Source organism: Ahaetulla prasina, chromosome 2 (assembly GCF_028640845.1).
Source record: "Ahaetulla prasina isolate Xishuangbanna chromosome 2, ASM2864084v1, whole genome shotgun sequence".
Taxonomy (NCBI): domain Eukaryota; kingdom Metazoa; phylum Chordata; class Lepidosauria; order Squamata; family Colubridae; genus Ahaetulla; species Ahaetulla prasina.
The window spans coordinates 107,527,044-107,547,248 of NC_080540.1; the positions used below are offsets into that span (position 1 = coordinate 107,527,044).

A 20,205-nucleotide genomic window follows, 5' to 3' on the forward strand; every position below is an offset into this window, starting at 1 on the left:
ACACTAAAGCCTGACACAGCACTATAGAAAATGAACTGTAGACTACTGTTTATTCATTTTACTTTTTTCTACAAAAACAACCACACCTTAAGCATTTGCTTCCCTTTTCCTTAATTTACCACTTCGGAAACTTCAGACTTTGATCATAGTCTGATTGGGAATAATATTAGCCTTTTACTTTTTTCAGTCTTAGTTCACAGAATAAATGGAATGTGAATGTCAGAAAAGAGAATGTGTTGCAAAAGTTGCTTTAGGACAACAGAAAGGTATCATATAATACGTATAAGGAGAAAAAAAAAACCAAGGACAACAAGGAAATGTTAAGATTATATGTGTTTGTTATGCATGCCTGGAAAGGTGTTGGGCAGGATGATAAGAAAAATCTGGTAAATTTTTGATATCTGTGGATAGGCAAATTAGGGGTTTTTTTGCTCTTTGTGTCATCAAAAATTCTATGAATGTGAGGTTTACAGTATGTTCATCAAGCAAGCATTGGTAAATGAATAGACTTGACTTATGGAATCTTTTGCATGAGTTGAAGGTTGATCACTAAAGCTGTTATTAATCTTTCCATCGTATCAAGGATATGAAGGAAAGCTTGTGTGAGAATCAGTGGAATTCTTAGTGGATGGCTCAATGTTGACCATGGACTAAGACAAATTGTATCATATCTTACAATATACTTGTTGTAAATATACTTATAACAAGGTATAAAGAATACTTGCAATGACATTAGAGGTTTGCTGATTTTGATTCTTGAATTTACGTGTACACAGACAATGTTGTGTTGTTGTCTTAGAACCTAAATGACTGCAGTGAGAAATAGTGACATAATGTCATGAACACTAAGATGTGTTTTACAAAGAAAATGAAGTGAACAAACAAGTATACATGAATAGGAAAAAAGAAATATAGCAAATAGATTGTCACAAGGTGACTGGGTTTAATTTGAACTGAAAATGTATTATGATTTGCAAGGAAGACAGTTGACACAGTCAGATAAGACAGTATCTTTAATATTTTTAGTATTTACAGTAGCAAATATATTAACAAATATTTATAGGTGTATACAGCACAATTGTGATGTTCAACCATTATCAGGTTTCCTCCTAAGTATCCTTCCTAGATATTATCCCCCTCTAGCTGTCCTGCTTCTTCCCTTTTTCATTCACATTCAGAGGAGTCCTCCATTCCTCTGCTCGTAACAGAATACCTTATGCCACCAGACTTGAAATTTTGGGCTTAGACAACTTAGAACTTCATCATTTTTGGTCTGACCTAAAATTATCTGCTACAATGTCCTACCTGTCAATGACTTCAGCTCTAACCACAGCAATACACGAGCACATAACAGATACAAACTTATGGTAAACTGCACCAAACTTGATTGCAGAAAATACGACTTCAGTAACAGAGTTGTTAATGCCAGGAATGCACTACCTGACTCTGTGGTTTCTTCCCCAAACCCCAAAAACTTTAACCTTAGACTGTCTACAGTCAACCTCACCCCATTCTTAAGAGGTCTTTACGGGGCATACGTAAGCACAGCAGCGTGCCTACCGTTCCTGTCCTAATGTTCCCTTTTATTCGTATCCATTTCATGTATTCATAGTTATGTTTATACTGTTTTATACGTTCCCTTCCCCATTTCTGGGCTTATCAAGGGAGAATGAAGAGAGGAATGGATTGGATTTACTGTAAAGTGTTCAACACTGGTTGATTTTTGTCTTGGAACTGCTCAACTAAATACCTACTGCTGCTTCTTTGGGATAAGACCTTCTCTCAGAGTCTTCAGCTCAATCCTTCCCATTACCAGGGCTTTGCCAACAACAAAAATCCCTTTATTCTGTTTTGTGTCTTGGGTGAAGATGCCACCTCCAGCCTATCGAGTCCCTCCTTCCTTATATCTTGCATAAAGATATAATCTCTCTAGTGTCCCTCTGCAAATCGGGGAGGGAGGAGGACCGGACTGCTGGTGGAGGTCTGAGAATGAACATCTGTGATAGGTTGACTGCAACAGCCCCCCCCGGGTGAAGTGGGTGCAGCAATGTGACCGTGGTCAATTGTTCCATTCCATCCTAAAGCCCACTACTGAATTATAGGACTAGTGAATCCCACTTACATCAGTAGAAGACTACATTGGTATGAAAAAATAATGTCCCTATTGCATTCTCCACCCTCCTTCTACTGTCTTGGCTTTTTGCCAGTCATATAACTTCTATCCAAGGTCAAGGTAATTAATAGATTTTGTACAATCGAAGTTGCCCTTGGACAATGTAAGAGAAAATAGAAAATACTGTTTTTACTATAATGAAGGACAAACTGAACCTATCCCACTCATGGGCTTGGCATGAAATGAAGGCATATCATGGAAACATGGCAAAAGAAAGACATTTCCAGGACACGTTTCTACTAAGGTTAGATGTGAACCACAGATCAATAAACTGAGCTCATAGTTCAAATTGAACTGGTGAATCATAGTGTGTAAATTTACTATGATTTATTTGACTTGTACTATTTATTTATTATTTATTTATTTATTAGATTTTTATACTGCCCTTCTCCCGAAGGACTCAGGGCGGTGTACAGCCAAAAGATAAAAACTCAATATATATACAATTAAAACAAAAATTTAAAACAGAGCATATTACAAAAAGGCCGACATTTAAAAAATTAAAAATTTAAAACCCTAAAACAATAAAACCCCAATTAAAATTTAATAAAACTATTAAGCCAGTCCCGCTTGAATAAATAAGTATGTTTTTAGCTCACGGCGAAAGGTCCGAAGATTAGGCACTTGGCATAGGCCAGGGGGAAGGTACTGTTACCTTCCTGCTTCAAGAACAGATTGGACAACCATTTGTCTGGAACGGTATAGGGTCTCCTGCTCCAGCAGGGGTTGGACAAAAAGATCTCCAAGTTCCCTTCCAAATCAGCTGTTTATTGATTATCTCCAAGCTTATTTTTAATGTGCAGCCCAGTTTTTCCTGATTACTTTTCCCTTTGCTACATACATAAACAGGATTGGCAGCCCATATGCATGAACTAGCTATTCAGTTTAACAGCTGTATCAACTTGCAGGTGTCATTTCATCTCCAATCACTGATAACCAGGCCAGAGTGTACTTCATTTTCTCTTAACAATGTTAGAGAAGTCATATGATACCCTGGGAATTTTCACCATGGGTTCTTTTTCACTGAACAGGCTACCTGCCTTAAGGCCCACAGTGTATTCTTACTCCCAACTTTTGGAAAGCATCACACTCATTTGATGAAAAATACTTCTCAAGCAAATTTGTTATTTTCCTGAACAGCAGAATATCATCTTAATCTGAAAATTCCTTGTAAACAATTATCTGTACAGTGATTGTCAGAACTAAACTTCTACATTTTAGCTGCAGGATAGAATAGCTATCCTAAAAGGAGTAGTCCTGTAAATACCTCTTATAGTTTAAGGGGGGGTCAGTCTCCCTAGAATTATAGATCCTCTTCACACTCATCTGGCCTATGACTTTAAAACAAGAAAAGATCCCATGTCAGCCAGTGGAATCCTGGGTGTGTTGCTGTATCCACAGAGCTGTTCTGATATATGAGTTGTGGAGCACAGCTATCAAGTATGTGGGTGGTGGGGATATGATGCAGTGATGGATGGATGCATATGATTCCCCATCCATCCTATACAATCTTGATTGCTACATAGAAATTATCCAAACTGTTCTTCCATGTATTTCATAGCATACTGGATTCTGGATTCCAATTCACTGGGCAAAGTGAATTTGCCCTGTCTGTAGGGCAAAGGAGGCAAAATGGTAGGGGAAAAAATAGCTACAGGTTTGACATTTGAATTCAAATCAAAGACGAATATTTATCAGAACATTTCAATCTCCCAGGACACTGCACTGCATCTCTTGTAGACTTGTTGGAAAAGAGCAACACAACTGAGCCGAAGGCTGCTAGTCAAAAGGTTTGACGCTATCTCAGAAAGTCTCAACAAACCAGGGCTTTTAAAAACATTACAGGTAATCTGTCTCACAAGTAACCTACCCCTGCCTAGCTACCCTCATTTTCTCTCCTTCTCATCCCCATTTAAATCCTACATCAGTTTAGCCACTCCATTGCATCAGATGAAGTGAGGAGCTGCTGGGGAATGCTTCTGCCTCTTAAATAAAATGTGTCACATAAATTGCCAAAATGCTAGGGGACTCTTCATTTTTGATTGCAAAAGCTTTTCTGCTACAGTTCTCTAGCATGTCTCCAAGTCATGGTTAGTGAACTGTTTTCTTCCATTACCCGCAGCCCATCCTTTAACTCTGTAGGTCATACAAGAGGACAATTACAGCTAGGCCTCGACTTGCAACCACAATTGAGCCCAACATTTCCGTTGTTAAGTGAGACATTTGTTAACGGAATTTTGCCCCATTTTACGACCTTTCTTGCCACAGTTGTTAAGCGAATCACTGCATTTGGTAAGTTAGTAACCTGGCTGTTAAGTGAATCTGGCTCCCCCATTGACTTTGCTTGTCAGGAGGTGGCAAAAGATGACGACCTTGGGACACAGCAACCATCATAAATATGAACCAGTTGCCAAGCATCTGAATTTGGACCACATGATCCTGGGGATGGTGCAAAGGTTGTAACTGTGAAAAATGGTCATAAGTCACATTTTTCAGTGCGGTTGTAACTTTAAACAGTTACTAAATGAAGTGTCGTAAATCAAGGACTACCTGTATTTCTTCTCTTCTACTTTCTCTCTGTCGGGAGAGGGAGAAAAAAAACCCCACACACCTTACAAACGGTACTTAAGAAGTATTTTGCAAGCTAAAGGCAGGGCTGCTCCAATTTTGAAAAAGCACCACCTCAACGTATTGGTGGCATTTCGAAACTATTCTGAAAATGGTGACACCAGGTTTTAGCGCGCAACCCACCCGCAAGCCTATCAAAAGCCTTCTGTCTGTGGCTACTGAACCTTTCCTCAACCTCTAAAATTGCACATATATAATTGCGGGGCGCCAGGAAGCAACGGAGCCGATTGCAGACTGAGCTCCAAGTATTACAAAAGCGCCAAAAAGTACAAGGCGGGTTGACGGTTTGCTTTTCGTGTCCAAAGACGGGCAACTCCCCACCTCCACCCCCATCTCGGAGTTTCCCAGAAGAAAGTCTCTCTCCCCACCATTGCGACTTCTCCACTCCCGCTGCCAACTTCACCAGAGGCCGCTCCGCCGGTTTGGCCGCCCGCCAAGTGGGCCGGAGTTGGGCGGCGTTTATAGGTTGGCTGACTGGCGGGAGCCGAACAAGCAAGTTTGTTGCTTGTTTGGCGAAAGGCTGCGGAAGACCTTCCCCCCCCCCCCCCCGCCTCCTTTGACGGGTAAGGCAAAGAGTTCGGCGTCCGGCGTCTCGAGGGGAGAAAAAAAGAGAGAGAAAACCGGGTGGAGGTGCTCCGGGAACAGGGACCAGTCGCCGGTGCTTTCACGCGCCTCTGTGCTTCTCCGAGGACGAAGCCGTCAGAAGGAGAAACTCCGGAACAAGTGAGTTCTGCGGTGGAGTTGGGGGTCGTGTGCCGGGAGCAGCTAAAACCCTTTCAAAGAGTTGGCAAAATGCAAAAGGGATAAAAAGGACGCCACGCGTTCGTGTCCTCCCATCCTTCTGAGTGTTCCCGCCTCCTCCGTTGTACTATGCGGAGTTCGGGAGTGGGTAAGCGTTGAATGGGATTTACTACGTAGACTTGTGAGGGGGCGTCTGCTCTACCATTTAAAATGGTAAGAGGAGACCCCGCGCGCTTTCTTGGAATGTTTGTATTTTCTCTAACTACAGAGAGATTTCCGTATAGCCCATCGAGAAAAGCTCAAAAAGCTACAAAACCAATATAGCTCACTATTCAAAATCGGATTCAGTGTAAATGGTCTCACCTACACTGGGGCTGACTTGGGGTGCATTGCTCCACTTGGTAGATCCTGAGCCCGTAGGTTTTGTTCCTTGCTTTTATAGTGGACTGTGCTCTTGTCCTGATGGTGTCTACTATTTCTAATTCGTATTTTTATTTATTTTTATTGTAAATCACTTCAAAAAGTTCTGGAAAAAGAACTGCGCTTTTAAGTACTTACCTTGCAACGAATTTTATTGAACTCTGCGAGGTGTGTTTCTCAGAAGAGGAATACAAGATTTCACTGCTAAAGCAGTAATTAATTTAAATATCAACATGGATAAGGTGTGTAAGCCTTGTAGTGTTCAAAACTATAACATGTCCCAGTCAACAAGAGAAAAATTAAAATGGGGGAGGGGGGATTAAATAGAATTTAAATTAGAAGCTAGAAATACTTGGTCAATTAATTCGGAAGCACTGTGTGTGTATTAATGATATTTAAGATTGTTTTAATGAATAGAATATTGCTGATTATCTTTTAATAATCTCTTTTATTTATTTTTATCCCACCTTTATTATTTTTTACAAATAACTTAAGGCAACAAACATACCTAATATGATATATCCTTCCTCCTATTTCCCCCACAACAATGACTCTGTGAAGGCTGAGAGAGTGACTGGTCACCCAGCAGGCTTTCATACTTAAAGCAGGACAAGAACAGTCTCCCAGTTTCTAGTCTGGTACCTTAACTTGGAATTTAACGTGTTTCATTTCTGATTCTGGAAGAAAATTTAACTTATATCACACAACTAGTATTTGATTTTCATACTGAGATGCAGTTGAAGACAACATTTGTTAGAGAAGAATGAATTACTTTTGAACATAAGTTGGTGATTATTTTTTCCTGCTTGCTTTCCTACTTTTCAAGTCTGGTAGTTGGAGAAGGTTGACTTGACTCTTTGTAGACAAGTATTTTTACAACAGTTAATTAGAATGGTATCATAAAATTGGTTTTTATTGCTTATGAACAGCCATTTTCCATCCTGAACTGAAGCTTGTGCAGGAAAATATTAGCACTAGCAATAACACTTTGACTTATATACCACTTCATAATGCTTTATAGCCCTCTAAGTGGTTTACACAGTCAGCATATTTCCCCCAACAATATGGGTCCTCATTTTACTGACCTTGGAAGGATGGGAGGCTGAGTCAACCTTGAGCCAGTGAGAATCAAACTGCTGTGCGGTCAGCAGAATTAGCCTGCAGTACTGCATTCTAACCATTGTGACACCATATTTCTACATGGATAGAGCTGAAATGGTTTCCATAAACAACATAATATCTGAGAAAAATATGGTGGTCATAAAAACTGCAGCTATTCTGGCTGTGATCCTATTTATCATAACATATACATTTATTTCATGTTTTATATATGCATCCAACATGTTTGTCAATTCTGTACAGTATTAGAACCAGTCTGGTGTGATGTTGGCCTGGAAACCTATAGCTGGTAAATTGTAAGCCTGTTTTAGGCATCAGTGGATTGTTGTGGATAAAATAGGAAGGGGAAGAATTTTCCTCTAGGTTTGTGTAAAAAAGGTGAAAAGATAAAATATTACAGAATTATTTTAATATAGTTTGAGATAATATATATTAAGTTCTCTGAATGTTAAAAAATATTTTGTGTAAAATACAGTTCCAGTTTAAAATAAAGGGATTTTCTCCCTTTACAGGGAAAGGGAGAAGAGTGTTCTTTTGAAAAGTTAAGTATTTTTAAACTTAGCTGACAATATTTAAAAAAACAGTAAAATACCCTGAGTTCAGGCATAACAGTATTTCGTTACAACTATGTGAGAACATGTATTGCCTGTTTTGACCAAATTTTCTATTAATATTTTCTTGTAGAATTCATCTAATTAAGAAAAAAAGCCTACATAGTGAAAAAGAAAAAGACAACGGTGAGTAAAGAAAGGGTAAAATGGATTGACGCTATACATTTGGAAGGAAGAGGGTATTTTTTACAATTATTTTATTGTTGAGAGGTGATGTTTTACATCAGCCCTGTCAAACGGGCGGCCAACAGGTCGGATACATCACACACCGGCCACGCCCACCCTGGCTCTGCAAAGGCAAAAAACATCGTGATATGTCATGATCTGGCCCGTGACCCAATTGAGTTTGACACCCGTGTCTTACATCAATTTAACTGTTGTAAACTACCAGGTGTTGCCCGTTGATTAAAGTGGTACACTTAAAACAAAAACCTCAAATATTATAGTATAAAAATTGTTATAATCCCCAGTCCCATCCTGAAGTTTTACACTTCAGGTTTCCTTGTAGAAGCAGTTGTTTGTCTGTAATGCTTTACTGAAGATGCTGGCCTAGAAATCAGGAGGCACTGAGTTTTAGGCCTCTGGAAGGCTGGGGTCAGTCACTTTCTCTCAGCCCAGCTCACCACACAAGGTGGTGGTTGTGGGGAAAATAGGAGACAGGAGCATTAGATACGTTTGTTGCCTTGAATTGACTCTCCCCCACAAAAAATGGCAGAATAAAAATTTAATAATAACAAGAATAATTTGTAGGCCTCACATTTCCCATGAAGGATAGGATAGGATAGGATAGGATAGGATAGGATAGGATAGGATAGAATAGAATAGAATAGAATAGAATAGAATAGAATAGAATAGAATAGAATAGAATTTTTTATTGGCCAAGTGTGATTGGACATACAAGGAATTTGTCTTGGTGCATATGCTCTCAGTGTACATAAAAGAAAAGATACCTTCATCAAGGTACAACACTTACAACACTTAATGATGGTCATAGGGTACAAATTTAACACTTAATGATACAACACTTAATGATAATCATAGGGTACAAATAAATAATCAGGAAACAATCAATATCAATAAAAATTATAAGGATTACCAGCAACAAAATTACAGTCATACAGTCATAAGTGGAAGGAGATGGGTGATGGGAATGATGAGAAGATTAATAGTACAGATTTAGTAAATAGTTTGACAGTGTTGAGGGAATTATTTGTTTAGCAGAGTGATGGCGTTCGGGAAAAAACTGTTCTTGTGTCTAGTTGTTCTGGTGTGCAGTGTTCTATACAGTTTATGTCCAGGATGTGAGGGATCTGTAAATATTTTCATGGCCCTCTTCTTGATTCGTGCAGTATACAGGTCCTCAATGAAAGGCAGGTTGGTAGCAATTATTTTTTCTGCAGTTCTAATTATCCTCCAAAGTTTGTGTCTGTCTTGTTGGGTTGCAGAACCAAACCAGACAGTTATAGAGGTGCAGATGACAGACTCAATAATTCCTCTGTAGAACTGGATCAGCAGCAAAATCATGTTTATTTTAATTCTGTGATATAACTCTCACATTATAAAATAATGATGGGACAAATGGTATAAGTCTTTTTTTTTTTACCTCCAAGTAGATCTTAATAATTTTGTTTTGCTCTTCTTGTTCCCCAGTGTGCAATTTAATATCTCTTTCATTGATCTTAAGCTACATTTGAAAGAGGCTAGTTGAAAGTGTAAAATACTATCTGTTTCTTTGTGCATAATTCCAGTAGCCATTTGTGGAAGAATATCAAGTTAATGATTTCACTGGATTTAGTGTTCCTTTGACCCAAAGTTGAACTGATTACAATTCACATGAGTAAATTTAAACTATCTGATTTAATAGCCTTGTCACAATGGATACAGCCACTGAGAGAAAATGACAATAGTAAATTTGAATTACTTGGTTGTAAAAGAAAAGCCAGTATTATAGTGCTGGAGAAGACCCAAGTTCTAATCCTTTCTTAGGTACAGAAGTCAACTATTGACCTTGATCCAATCACTTCTTTGGGGCCCAAAAACTTTCAGGCTTTGCAGTAATCTGGTCGAGAAACAAGCTGTCATTGCCTCTTGTATCAATATGCTTTCATATTGAACTAAGTAAGCACAGTGAAAAATAGTGCATCCAAGCAGGACAATTGCTATGAAAAACAAAGCAGCTTGACGATAGAAGCTTAATTAAAAGGAGAAGAAAGTTGCCTCCCTATTAATCTGATGCTGATGTTATATGTGTCACATATGAATAGCTTCAGGCTCTAAATTTATTTAAGCAGTAGGTTAATCTGAAATCTCATGTGTTCAAAAATGATTTCATACTCTCAAGCAAATAGTGTTTATGTGCTGGCTGTTCTCTGTAAATTTTTAAACCAGAATTTCCTTCAAGCAATAAGCATTCCAATGCTATCCCAGAAGGATAGCCAAATGTCTACTCAGGATTTAGCAACCAGGAAGAAGTTGCTCTTTTCAATTACTAAGCACCATTGTGAATGAAATAGTGGTGTTGATTTAAAGTAGGTTTATCTGCTAATGGGATTTGAATTTGTTTATTCTTAAAGATTTCCTGCAGAGAAATGGATTCTGCTGGATTAGAAAAAAAGAAGTCCTGTGCCCCCTAAAAAGTTAATAAGTGTATTATAATAAAAGCTTTTCTAGGCAGTCCTATTACAAATAAACTTTTTAAAAAGAAAGTTCTTCGGTTCTGTTACATATCCTTGAGTTCCTAGTTAACAAAAGGAAAAATATTAAATACAGATTTGTCTGAATGAATGGAATTGAATAAATGTTAGCTAATTTCTTTTCAAAAGTACCAATAGTTGAGGTTTGGATGAAGTACAGAGTAATTCATTTTACTTAGTTAAAAAGAACTTCCTTATTATATTGCAAATATTTGAATTACTTTATAACTTCAGAATAAGAATTCTAGAAAACCATAATTTGTGTTCTCAATCATGCCAGGCACTTTTGTTGACTCCAGAAACCTCTTAGTCTTGTGAATGTATCCGTTAATGTTCTACATATTGTGGATAATTCTTACGGCAATTAGACAAATGAGCTAGTCATATCAAAAGCTAAGGATGAGAAAGGTAGCTAAATTTAAGCATTTATTTTAAATAGGCAGTTCTGCTAGAAAAAATATTAAACTAGAGCTGGTCATAGCCTTATAAGTGGTTTTATTTTATATGCAATAAGCCGCTTGTATATTGGAGAGACATTCACTACACAATGAAATCTTTCATACTTGGACATATAAAGGTGAAATATAGTCAAGCCAGCTTCTGGTGCCAGGCAGCTTCCTAATAAACCACTTTTTCCTTGATGTTGGAAGCCTTTTACTATACACAGACACTCCTTAGTTTTCACATGACAGACATGTAGTTGTTTTACTGTAAGTACTTTCAAAGATATTGAACTAGGCTAAATGCCATATAAATTTGCAACTGGTTACCTACTGCATTTTGTGTTCTTAAATTTAAAAGACCAAAGAGCTAGTAAGAGCATATTTGTTTCCCAAAATCTTGCAAGATTTATGCAAGCATAACAGAGATCTGCAGAAACACGGTGGATAATAGTCTGGTTCTCTAGAAATTCTGCTTCTCTTAAGCACATTTTCTGAAGTTTAGTCTTTGGTCATAGAAACACAAACATCACAAAAGGCTCTCAAATCAATTCTTGGGGTTTTCCACACACACATGTGGAAAGACAGAAAATGTGTTCTCTTAGTCTTGTGAGTGTACCCATTACACTCACAATTTATTATGGAATAAGAGTGAAAATAATAGAAAGCATAATCAGTAGCCAGAGACCAGCCAGATGAGCTTAATAAGTTGAGATACAACAAAACAGGAGCCAGTTAATGATATTGCTTATATTTTGATCATAATATTTTTATTATATTTTTTCCCTAAATTTCTGTACAATTTCTGTACAAAGAACTGCTTTGAATTCAAGTTAGTAAAGTTAAGTTGTGTGCCACATTTGTTTGAATCTTTCAGCTTTAGTATGTTGTCCTGCCTTAAAAAAGTGAGAAATTATTTCATAGTTTTTGGACAATTGAAAAATTGAAATTTGTAGAATGCTTCATGAGCATCAGAAATGACAGGGAGGGAGGCTAAAGACAAATTTAGCTTCATTTTTCAAACAGTATGTAAAATAATATACAATATGTACATACAGTATGTACATATTACCATCACCCCAAATTTGTAGATGTATCTGGGTAATATCTCTTACATGCAACATCTATAAATTTGATTCATTCATTGATAAATTAATTTACCTATCTCCTCTATTGTTCTTGACTTGTAGCAAAATTGAATCCCAATATTTATTGAAAAATCAGCATCTATTGGCTTAAATTGGCTGTAGGTGAATAAGTGTGTCCCCACTGTCTATCCCCTGCAGGATGAAGGCTTCTTCCACATGTTTCCAACCTACAGAGTCCTGAGCTTTCTTTTGTATTGAGGGCCCAATATATTCTCAAAGTCTTTTTGAATGAAGCTTGGCTTCTTAGGACTTCTTGGCATAAGTTTTCTTATACAATTTTCTTGCCAACAGAAAAAAAAATGGTTTATCATGTTCTTTTTCTAATGTGTGCACATGTGTACGTTTATTTCCAGTTTCTCTTACAAACTTGGATTTTCCTGATGGCTTCTTATCCTATCCTATTCAAATCTGGCCTTGCTTTGCTTTTTGAAGGCAGCCAAGATCACTTAGGTACTATCATCCACAATTATATTTAAAATAAAAGATTTTCATGCATTGATATTTTCATAGGAAATGATGAAAATGAAATGCAAACAATAGATACTCATAAAAAGAGCATGCTTTGAAAACACTAAAGTTTAAAAATTTATTTACTGTGTGATCATACTTGATTCACATTCTTTGGGTAATATGCAAAATATAAGTGCCTCTTTCTTGTGGAGTAGATAGCATTGTAAAATATTTATGTTTCTTCCTGTAAATGCAATTCTTGCAATCCATAATTGTAAAAGAAACATACAGCAGAAGGTTGTGGACAAGAGTGTCCCTAGTCTCTAAATGGAAATGAAATTCCTTATATTACATCTACTATTCTTTTGGAAGAAGCAGTAAAACATGTTTTCTTGGTATATCTTTTGTAAGAAGATATTAATATTATACACCTTAAATTACTATTCATCTTAGATTAAAAATACATTTTTGGATTACCCCAGAATATACAAGGTTTAAAAATGCTTAAGTTTTTAAATAGCATATCCACTTAGTCCAATGCAATCAGTCTTACAGGTTTAAAGATGCTTAAGTTTTTAAATAGCATATGCCTTAATCCAATCATAGTCCAATTATGATTTAATCCAATGCAATCAGCCTTATAGATCTATTGTGTGGATAAAAAAGAGAAGCCATACGTGTTACTTATGCTGTATGGAAGTAAAGCAGGAGGCAATTGTAACAAAGTTTGAAAAACTAGGTAGCTGAAGTTAGAAGTAATCTCTTCCTTCATTCTTTCTGAATGTGTAGATTCAAACTTTGAAAAGGGGAAAATTAGCTCTGCATTCTTACTAATTCTTCCTCATTCCAGGGGTGGATTCTAAAATTTTTTACTACTGGTTCTGTGGGCATGGTTTATTTTGTGGGCATGGCTTGCTGGTCATGTGACACTGGTCGTGGCTTGCTGGTCGTGTGACTGGGTGAGAGTAGCTTGGCAGTCGTGACTGGGTGGGTGTGGCCAATAACAATAAATAATAAAAATAATAACCAAAGTATACAAAACAATAAGAGGTACCAAAAACCAACTTTCACACTTTACACCCACACAATACAACACAACTGACACACACAATGTAAAAACAGCTGCACTTCACCCAAAATGGCCCCTGCAACAAGCAGGAACTTCACATAGCCACAAAAAGCTCAAAAACCAACTTTCACATTTTACACACACACGCCACAATACAACGGACACACACACACACAAAATACCACATACAGCTTTGTGAGATTTTGTGTGTTTGTGTAGTTAGAGTGAAACACTACAGAAACACACCAAATCTCAGAAAGCTGCACAAATATTTTATTTTATTATCTTATTTTATTTATATTTTTTAGATCAGGGGTCTCCGACCTTAGTAACTTTAAGGTTTGTGGACTTCAACTCCCAGAGTTGACTCTGGGAGTTTGTCCATAAGCCTTAAAGTTAGTAAGGTTGGAGACCCGTTTTAAATAAAAGCAGCTAAATTTAAAACTTCCTTAACTTTTAATTGCTGTCTAAAAACCCAACTCCTTAAAAAAAACTCAGTTAACTATTTTTAATAGTTTACTTACCCAATTGAGGCAGGCAGATTCAGTTGCTCACCGAGGAGATGGATTTTAGGCAGGCAGACTCATTTCCTAGCTGATACAACTGATTGAAGAAGCCGAAGGAAGGCATGATTTGCAAGCCCAAAAGGAGCAGCAATTATAGGTAAGTGAGGAGGGGGAATTGAGTGGGCATGGGTGGTTGTAAGAGGTTGTAAAAAAGTCATTTTAAAAGCCTGTGATGATCAGAAAATTCATCTGGGATTGCCAGAGGAAAAAAAGATTTTAAAAGGCTCCTCTGACGATCCCATGAGGCTTGCCTCATGGCAGCCCAGATGATCGCAACCTCTTAAAAGGATTTTTTCTACAAACTCTTCGGCTGAAGAGCTTGTAGAAAACGTGTTTTTTAAAGGTTCTGGTGCTTAGGCAACTCAGCTGGGATCGCCAGAGGAGCCTTTTAAAACCTTTTTTTTACAACCTCTTTGGCCAAGGGAACCGGTTCGGGGGCATGGCCAGCTGGGCATCGTTACCGGTTCGGTGAACTTGGCCAGATTTTTGCCAGTGTTTCTTGAGAACCGGTCAGAACCGGTAGCAACCCACCACTGCCTCATTCCCATAACTGCCCCTCTTAACAGAATAAAACTGTTTGCTTAGTTGGACCATCCAGTCCAGAAACTATCTAATATAAAACTTCCCATGTATTTAAGGGCTTCTTTGTTTCCCCGTTTATTATTAGGTACATCAGGTGTGGGAAATCTTTTCCTTCCCAGTTGCCTGGACCATTCAGTGGGTTTTTAAAAATTATTTTGATAACCTTCCATTTTTTATTGCTTTCAAGTGCTTTAAAGGTCATTTAAAAGTTTATGTTCCTTATTTCATTTGTTTTATCGTGTTAATTTACAGGAAATTATGCTATCAATATTCATCAGAGTGTTGTCCATTTCAGCCATGGATTTTGAGCCCCTTCTTTAGTGCTTTATGTTTTAATGATATAATTTAGATTTAACAGATGCTAGTCCTGATTTATTTCAGTTTTGGTTTGTTTAATATAAATTAAGACCGGTAAGTCTTTTCTTTTCCAGAATTGCTTGTATGAATTTTGTCTTAATAAGACTTTTATCTGAATATGGATTAGGGGTGAAACTCTTACATTTTTTTTCTCCATTTTTCTACAGATCTCCAAGGATGGCAACAGAAACCAATCACATCCATCCAATGCTTGAATTGGCAGAGGAGACTTATGGCAAAGGGAATGATTATTCCAGGATCTCTCTAGAATATATAGGAAAAAGTACAGATATTAAAGCTTACATGCTAAAGAAATTGAAGAAAAATTGCAGCTGTAGCCCAGCTAAAGCCAAAGATCTGCTTTTCAGTTTTTTCCCAGTACTGACGTGGCTCCCCAAGTACAAACTGAAGGAGTATTTCTTGGGTGACCTTATGTCTGGTATAATTGTAGGAATTTTGCTAGTCCCACAGTCCATTGCTTATTCCCTTTTGGCTGGCCAAGAACCTATCTATGGTCTATACACATCATTTTTTGCAAGCATCATTTATTTTCTGTTTGGAACTTCCCATCATATCTCGGTTGGCATTTTTGGTGTACTCTGCTTGATGGTGGGAGAAGTGGTAGACCGTGAATTACAGATTGCTGGGTACAATTCAATATCAGATGCTTCTAGCAATTATCATTCTGATATGAATGATCTCATAAATGTCACAATGGTGTCTTGGACTGCCAATCAGACTTCACAGAAAGTATGTGATAGGAGTTGCTATGCAATTATTGTTGGAGCAACTGTGACTTTCATAGCTGGAATTTATCAGGTAAGAAATTGCAGTTAAAGGGGATCCATGTCATCTGATATCAGTTCTTTACCTTTTGGGGGCTTTGTTTGCAAGTATGCAAAATTGAAGATATAAGAACTGTAGCTTAGATTTCTCCATCCTATGTCCTACAGATATACAGGTGGAAAAAAATGTAATAGTGAATTACAATTCTAAGTGCAATTCTATAATCTCAAAACAGCAGGAAGGGGACCAATTCTGGAAAGCAATTTTAGTATTATATCTATACTTTGAATTAAAAGAATGAATATGTGCAATTCTTACAGATTGCACCAGCTTAGACTTGAAATTTATTTAGGAAAAATACTTCATATTCCCAAATTTAATTTAAAAATATTTTAGATACATGTTATATTGCTTGTTTTGCACAGGAGTTGCATCATTGATCCTGAATAGAGATATGCAGTACTTGGATGTAGACCAGGTAGAGATGGTGTACTTCATTCTTAATACCATTTCATGATCTGAGACCTTGTGGCTACCATACAATCCCAGGAAAAGATACCGATCCTTTAAGGAGCCACCAGTAGATATGGCAAAAGTCCACATGCTAGATCTGATGAACCTTTGTTTGTTTGTTTATTTTATTGCGTATTTCCAATACTATTGGAAATACGCAATAAAATACGCAATACTGTTTTTTTCACATTAATAGGATGGACAAAGGAAGTTTATGAAGTGACTGTAGGGTTCTGAGCTTTCTTTCCAATAGTTTTTATTAAGGATTATATTAAACACAAAACAAATAGAGAAACCAGATACAAATAGGTAGATTTAGTTATAGCTGATATATATAGATATGTGGGAAAATGTCCCTCACAAAAAACAACAACCAGTAAACCCACCCCCTTCCTCTTTATTTTTGGCAAGCATATACCACATCAGACAAATTTTATATCAAAGTAAACATGCATATCACAATTAAATCATACACAGTATAAGGGTTAAGTGGCTTTTTTAAAAAAAAATTAAAATTGCAATCTTAAGAAGTAGAAATATATTTAAAAACAAACAAGAAATTTCTTATAATAATAATTAAACATGTTGAAGAACCTGAAACAAACGCATAGCTATTTGTAATTCTGAATAGCATAATATATCAAGACCTGTCTAATAACATGTACTCACCTTTCTGCCTCATTTCCTTTATAAATACGGAAGTGTCATCTAATCTTCTCTTTTTTCTTCAGGTTGCTATGGGCTTCTTCCAGGTGGGCTTCATCTCGGTGTACCTCTCTGATTCCTTACTCAGCGGATTTGTTACTGGCGCTTCCTTAACCATCCTCACCTCACAAGCCAAATACCTCTTGGGCTTAAACATTCCACGGAGCAGTGGCATTGGTTCTCTTTTAAATACATGGATAAACATATTCAGAAACTTCCATAACACCAACATCTGTGACCTTATCACCAGCTGCTTGTGTTTTCTTGTTCTTATTCCAGCAAAAGAGTTAAATGAGCGGTTCAAATCAAAACTTAAGGCTCCCTTGCCCACTGAGCTCTTAGTGGTCATAATAGCCACACTGGCTTCTCATTTTGGGAAGCTGAAAGAGAAATACAATTCCAGTGTGGCTGGACATATACCAACTGGATTTCTACCACCACAATCGCCAGATTGGAGTCTGATTCCTAGCGTGGCTATGGATGCAGTGCCCATAGCCATTATTGGCTTTGCCATTACTGTATCTCTTTCAGAGATGTTTGCCAAGAAACATGGTTATACAGTTAAACCCAACCAGGAAATGTATGCCATTGGTTTCTGCAACATCATCCCGTCTTTCTTTCATTGTTTCACAACCAGCGCGGCCCTTGCCAAAACTCTAGTGAAAGATGCGACAGGCTGCAAGACTCAGATCTCTGGTGTGGTGACTGGTTTGGTCATCTTGTTAGTTCTCCTTGTGATTGCTCCCCTCTTCTATTCCCTTCAGAAATGTGTGCTAGCGGTCATCATCATTGTCAACCTCAAAGGAGCCTTGCGAAAATTTCGTGACCTGCCAAAAATGTGGCGGTTAAGCAAAATTGACACACTGATCTGGTTTGTCACTATGTTATGTTCAGCACTGATAAGCACTGAACTTGGCCTTCTTATTGGGGTCTGTTTTTCAATGATTTGTGTCATTCTGCGGACACAAAATCCAGAAGGACAGCTCCTTGGTCTGGTACCAGACTCTGAAATCTATGAACCCCTTTCTGCCTATAGTGGCCTTCAAGTTGAAGCAGGCATCAGACTTTTTCGCTTTGAAGCACCAATATACTACGCAAACAAAGAGAACTTTAAGTCCTTGCTGTACAAGAAGACCGGAGTCAATCCTTCATTGGAATTGGCAGCAAAGAGAAAGCTAGAAAAGCAAATACCTACTGAAAAATCAGATGGAGCCAGTGGAAAACAGGCAGAAACTTCGGTGCAGCTTGTCGCTCAGCAACTCGCATTCCATACACTAGTAATAGACTGCTGTGCAGTGCAGTTCTTGGATACAGCAGGGATCCATACACTGAAGGAAGTTCAAAGGGACTATGGGGAAATTGGCATCCGGGTGCTGCTGGCTCAATGTAATCTCTCTGTGAGGGACTCCTTGCAGCGAGGGGAGTATGTTAAAAAAGGAGAGAAGCATTGTCTCTTCCACAGTGTGCACCAAGCTGTGGAATATGCATTGTGTACATATAAGCATAATGGCAGCTGTGTCTCTGAAACCTAATGTAAGTAGAAGCTTCCTGTTTAATGAGACTAATGATGCTGGGCATTATACATACTATTATCTCACCAAGTTATAAAGGGCAATTTCTTTTTCACATGCTATTGATCATACAAGATTATAGACAAATTCATTTTGTACCTTTCGTTTTGCTCTGCTGAATTGCGCACTGAGAAAATGGTGATGAATCCTATGCATGAATGATAAGTACACACATAAGTTGTGCTTGGCCAGAAGAACAAATACTCAAAACTTTAATGTGTGTGCATCACAAAGTGGACCCTTCTGGTTTGGATGCTTTTAGGGCCAAAAGTCTTCATCCCACACTGCTGGGCCAGTAATGTCACCACCGTTCATGGAAGGAAAAATGTGTGCTTCTTTATGCTTGTTTTCTTGCAACTCCATTGGTGCCTCTCAGGAATGCTTCTAAATTATGTGGGTGTGTCATGAATACACTATTTGGGGATGAAATATCTCAGAAAAATGGAAATCCATCGTGGTTTGGGGCATTTCTCCCCACTTTAGAAATTTCAGCCCCATACTACTGAATGTGGAATAAACCGTATGTCAAATTAGGTGGCCATGGGAGTAAGTATGTCATTTGAAATACATGTGGTCCTCAACTTATAACAATTTGTTTATAGTGACCATTCAAAGTTACAACGGACTGAAAAAATGTGACTTACAACCATTTTTCACAGTTACCACCTTTCCAGGATCCCCATGATTGTGTGATCAAAATTCAGATGCTTTGCAACTGGTTCATATTTATAACCATTGCTGTGTCCCAAGGTCATGTGATCCCCTTTTGCAACTGACAAGTAAAGTCAATGGGGAAGCCAGATTCACTTAACAACTGGGTTACTAACTTATCAACTGCAGTGATTCACTTAACAACTGTGGCAAGAAAGGTAGTAAAATAGGGCAAAACTCACTTTAAAATGTCTGGCTTAACAACAGAAATTTTAGGTTCAATTGTAAGCCGAGGACTACCTGTACACTGTATGAAGCACCTACAAATAGTTCTCAAGTTATAGCCATATTGTATAGTAGATACTTAATGTATTTTTTGGAGTATAAGACAAATTTTTCTCCCCCTAAAACAGGGTGAAAATTTGGGTGCATCATACACCTGAATGTAGTCCCGCCCACCCTTCGGCCTCTGTGCGTCCTCTCAAATGGAGCTTTTGGAGGCTGCAAATGCAGCCTCTCAAACCAAGAGCTTCTCAAATAGCCTCCAAAAGGTCCATTTGAGAGGCTGCCTTTGCAAATAGAGCTTTTGGAGGCTGCAAATGCAGCCTCCCAAACAGAGAGCCTCTCAAGCAGAATTTCGTTTCGTTATTTTCCTCCCTTCAAAATAAGGTGCATCTTATACTCTAGAGTATCTTATACTCCAAAAAATACACTAGTCTGTTTAGACTTTATTTAGGAAACAGAAATACTAACTCTACTTTCAGCAAAACTAACGGATGGTGGCCAAGCTAGTTAGAATATGTTAGTTCTTTTTTCTGTCTGCGCCACAAAACAATTAGTTATTACTATTAAATAAGGAATCTGATGAATAATCATTTTTACAGGTAAACTAAAGACTTTCGTTGTCCTTTACTTTTTGTGTGTCCTCTCCCCCAAAACTTTGCAAAAATAAGATCATTGTTTTGAAAATCTCAGGCTAGAT

At 37.7% G+C, this 20,205-nt stretch overlaps 1 protein-coding gene across 1 annotated transcript in view; it reads left to right on the plus strand.

The window, feature by feature from the left end:
* Nucleotides 1–5,342: 5,342 nt before the first annotated feature.
* The window catches only part of LOC131193332 (sulfate transporter-like), a 53,504-nt gene continuing 38,641 nt past the window's right edge, over nucleotides 5,343–20,205 (plus strand). Inside the window, exons 1-4 of the mRNA XM_058173393.1 lie at nucleotides 5,343–5,524; nucleotides 7,766–7,818; nucleotides 15,165–15,816; nucleotides 17,028–18,534. Of these exons, the coding sequence (XP_058029376.1) occupies nucleotides 15,175–15,816; nucleotides 17,028–18,533 (2,148 nt within the window). The 5' untranslated portion in view covers nucleotides 5,343–5,524; nucleotides 7,766–7,818; nucleotides 15,165–15,174 and the 3' untranslated portion in view covers nucleotide 18,534. The remainder of the gene's footprint in view (nucleotides 5,525–7,765; nucleotides 7,819–15,164; nucleotides 15,817–17,027; nucleotides 18,535–20,205) is intronic.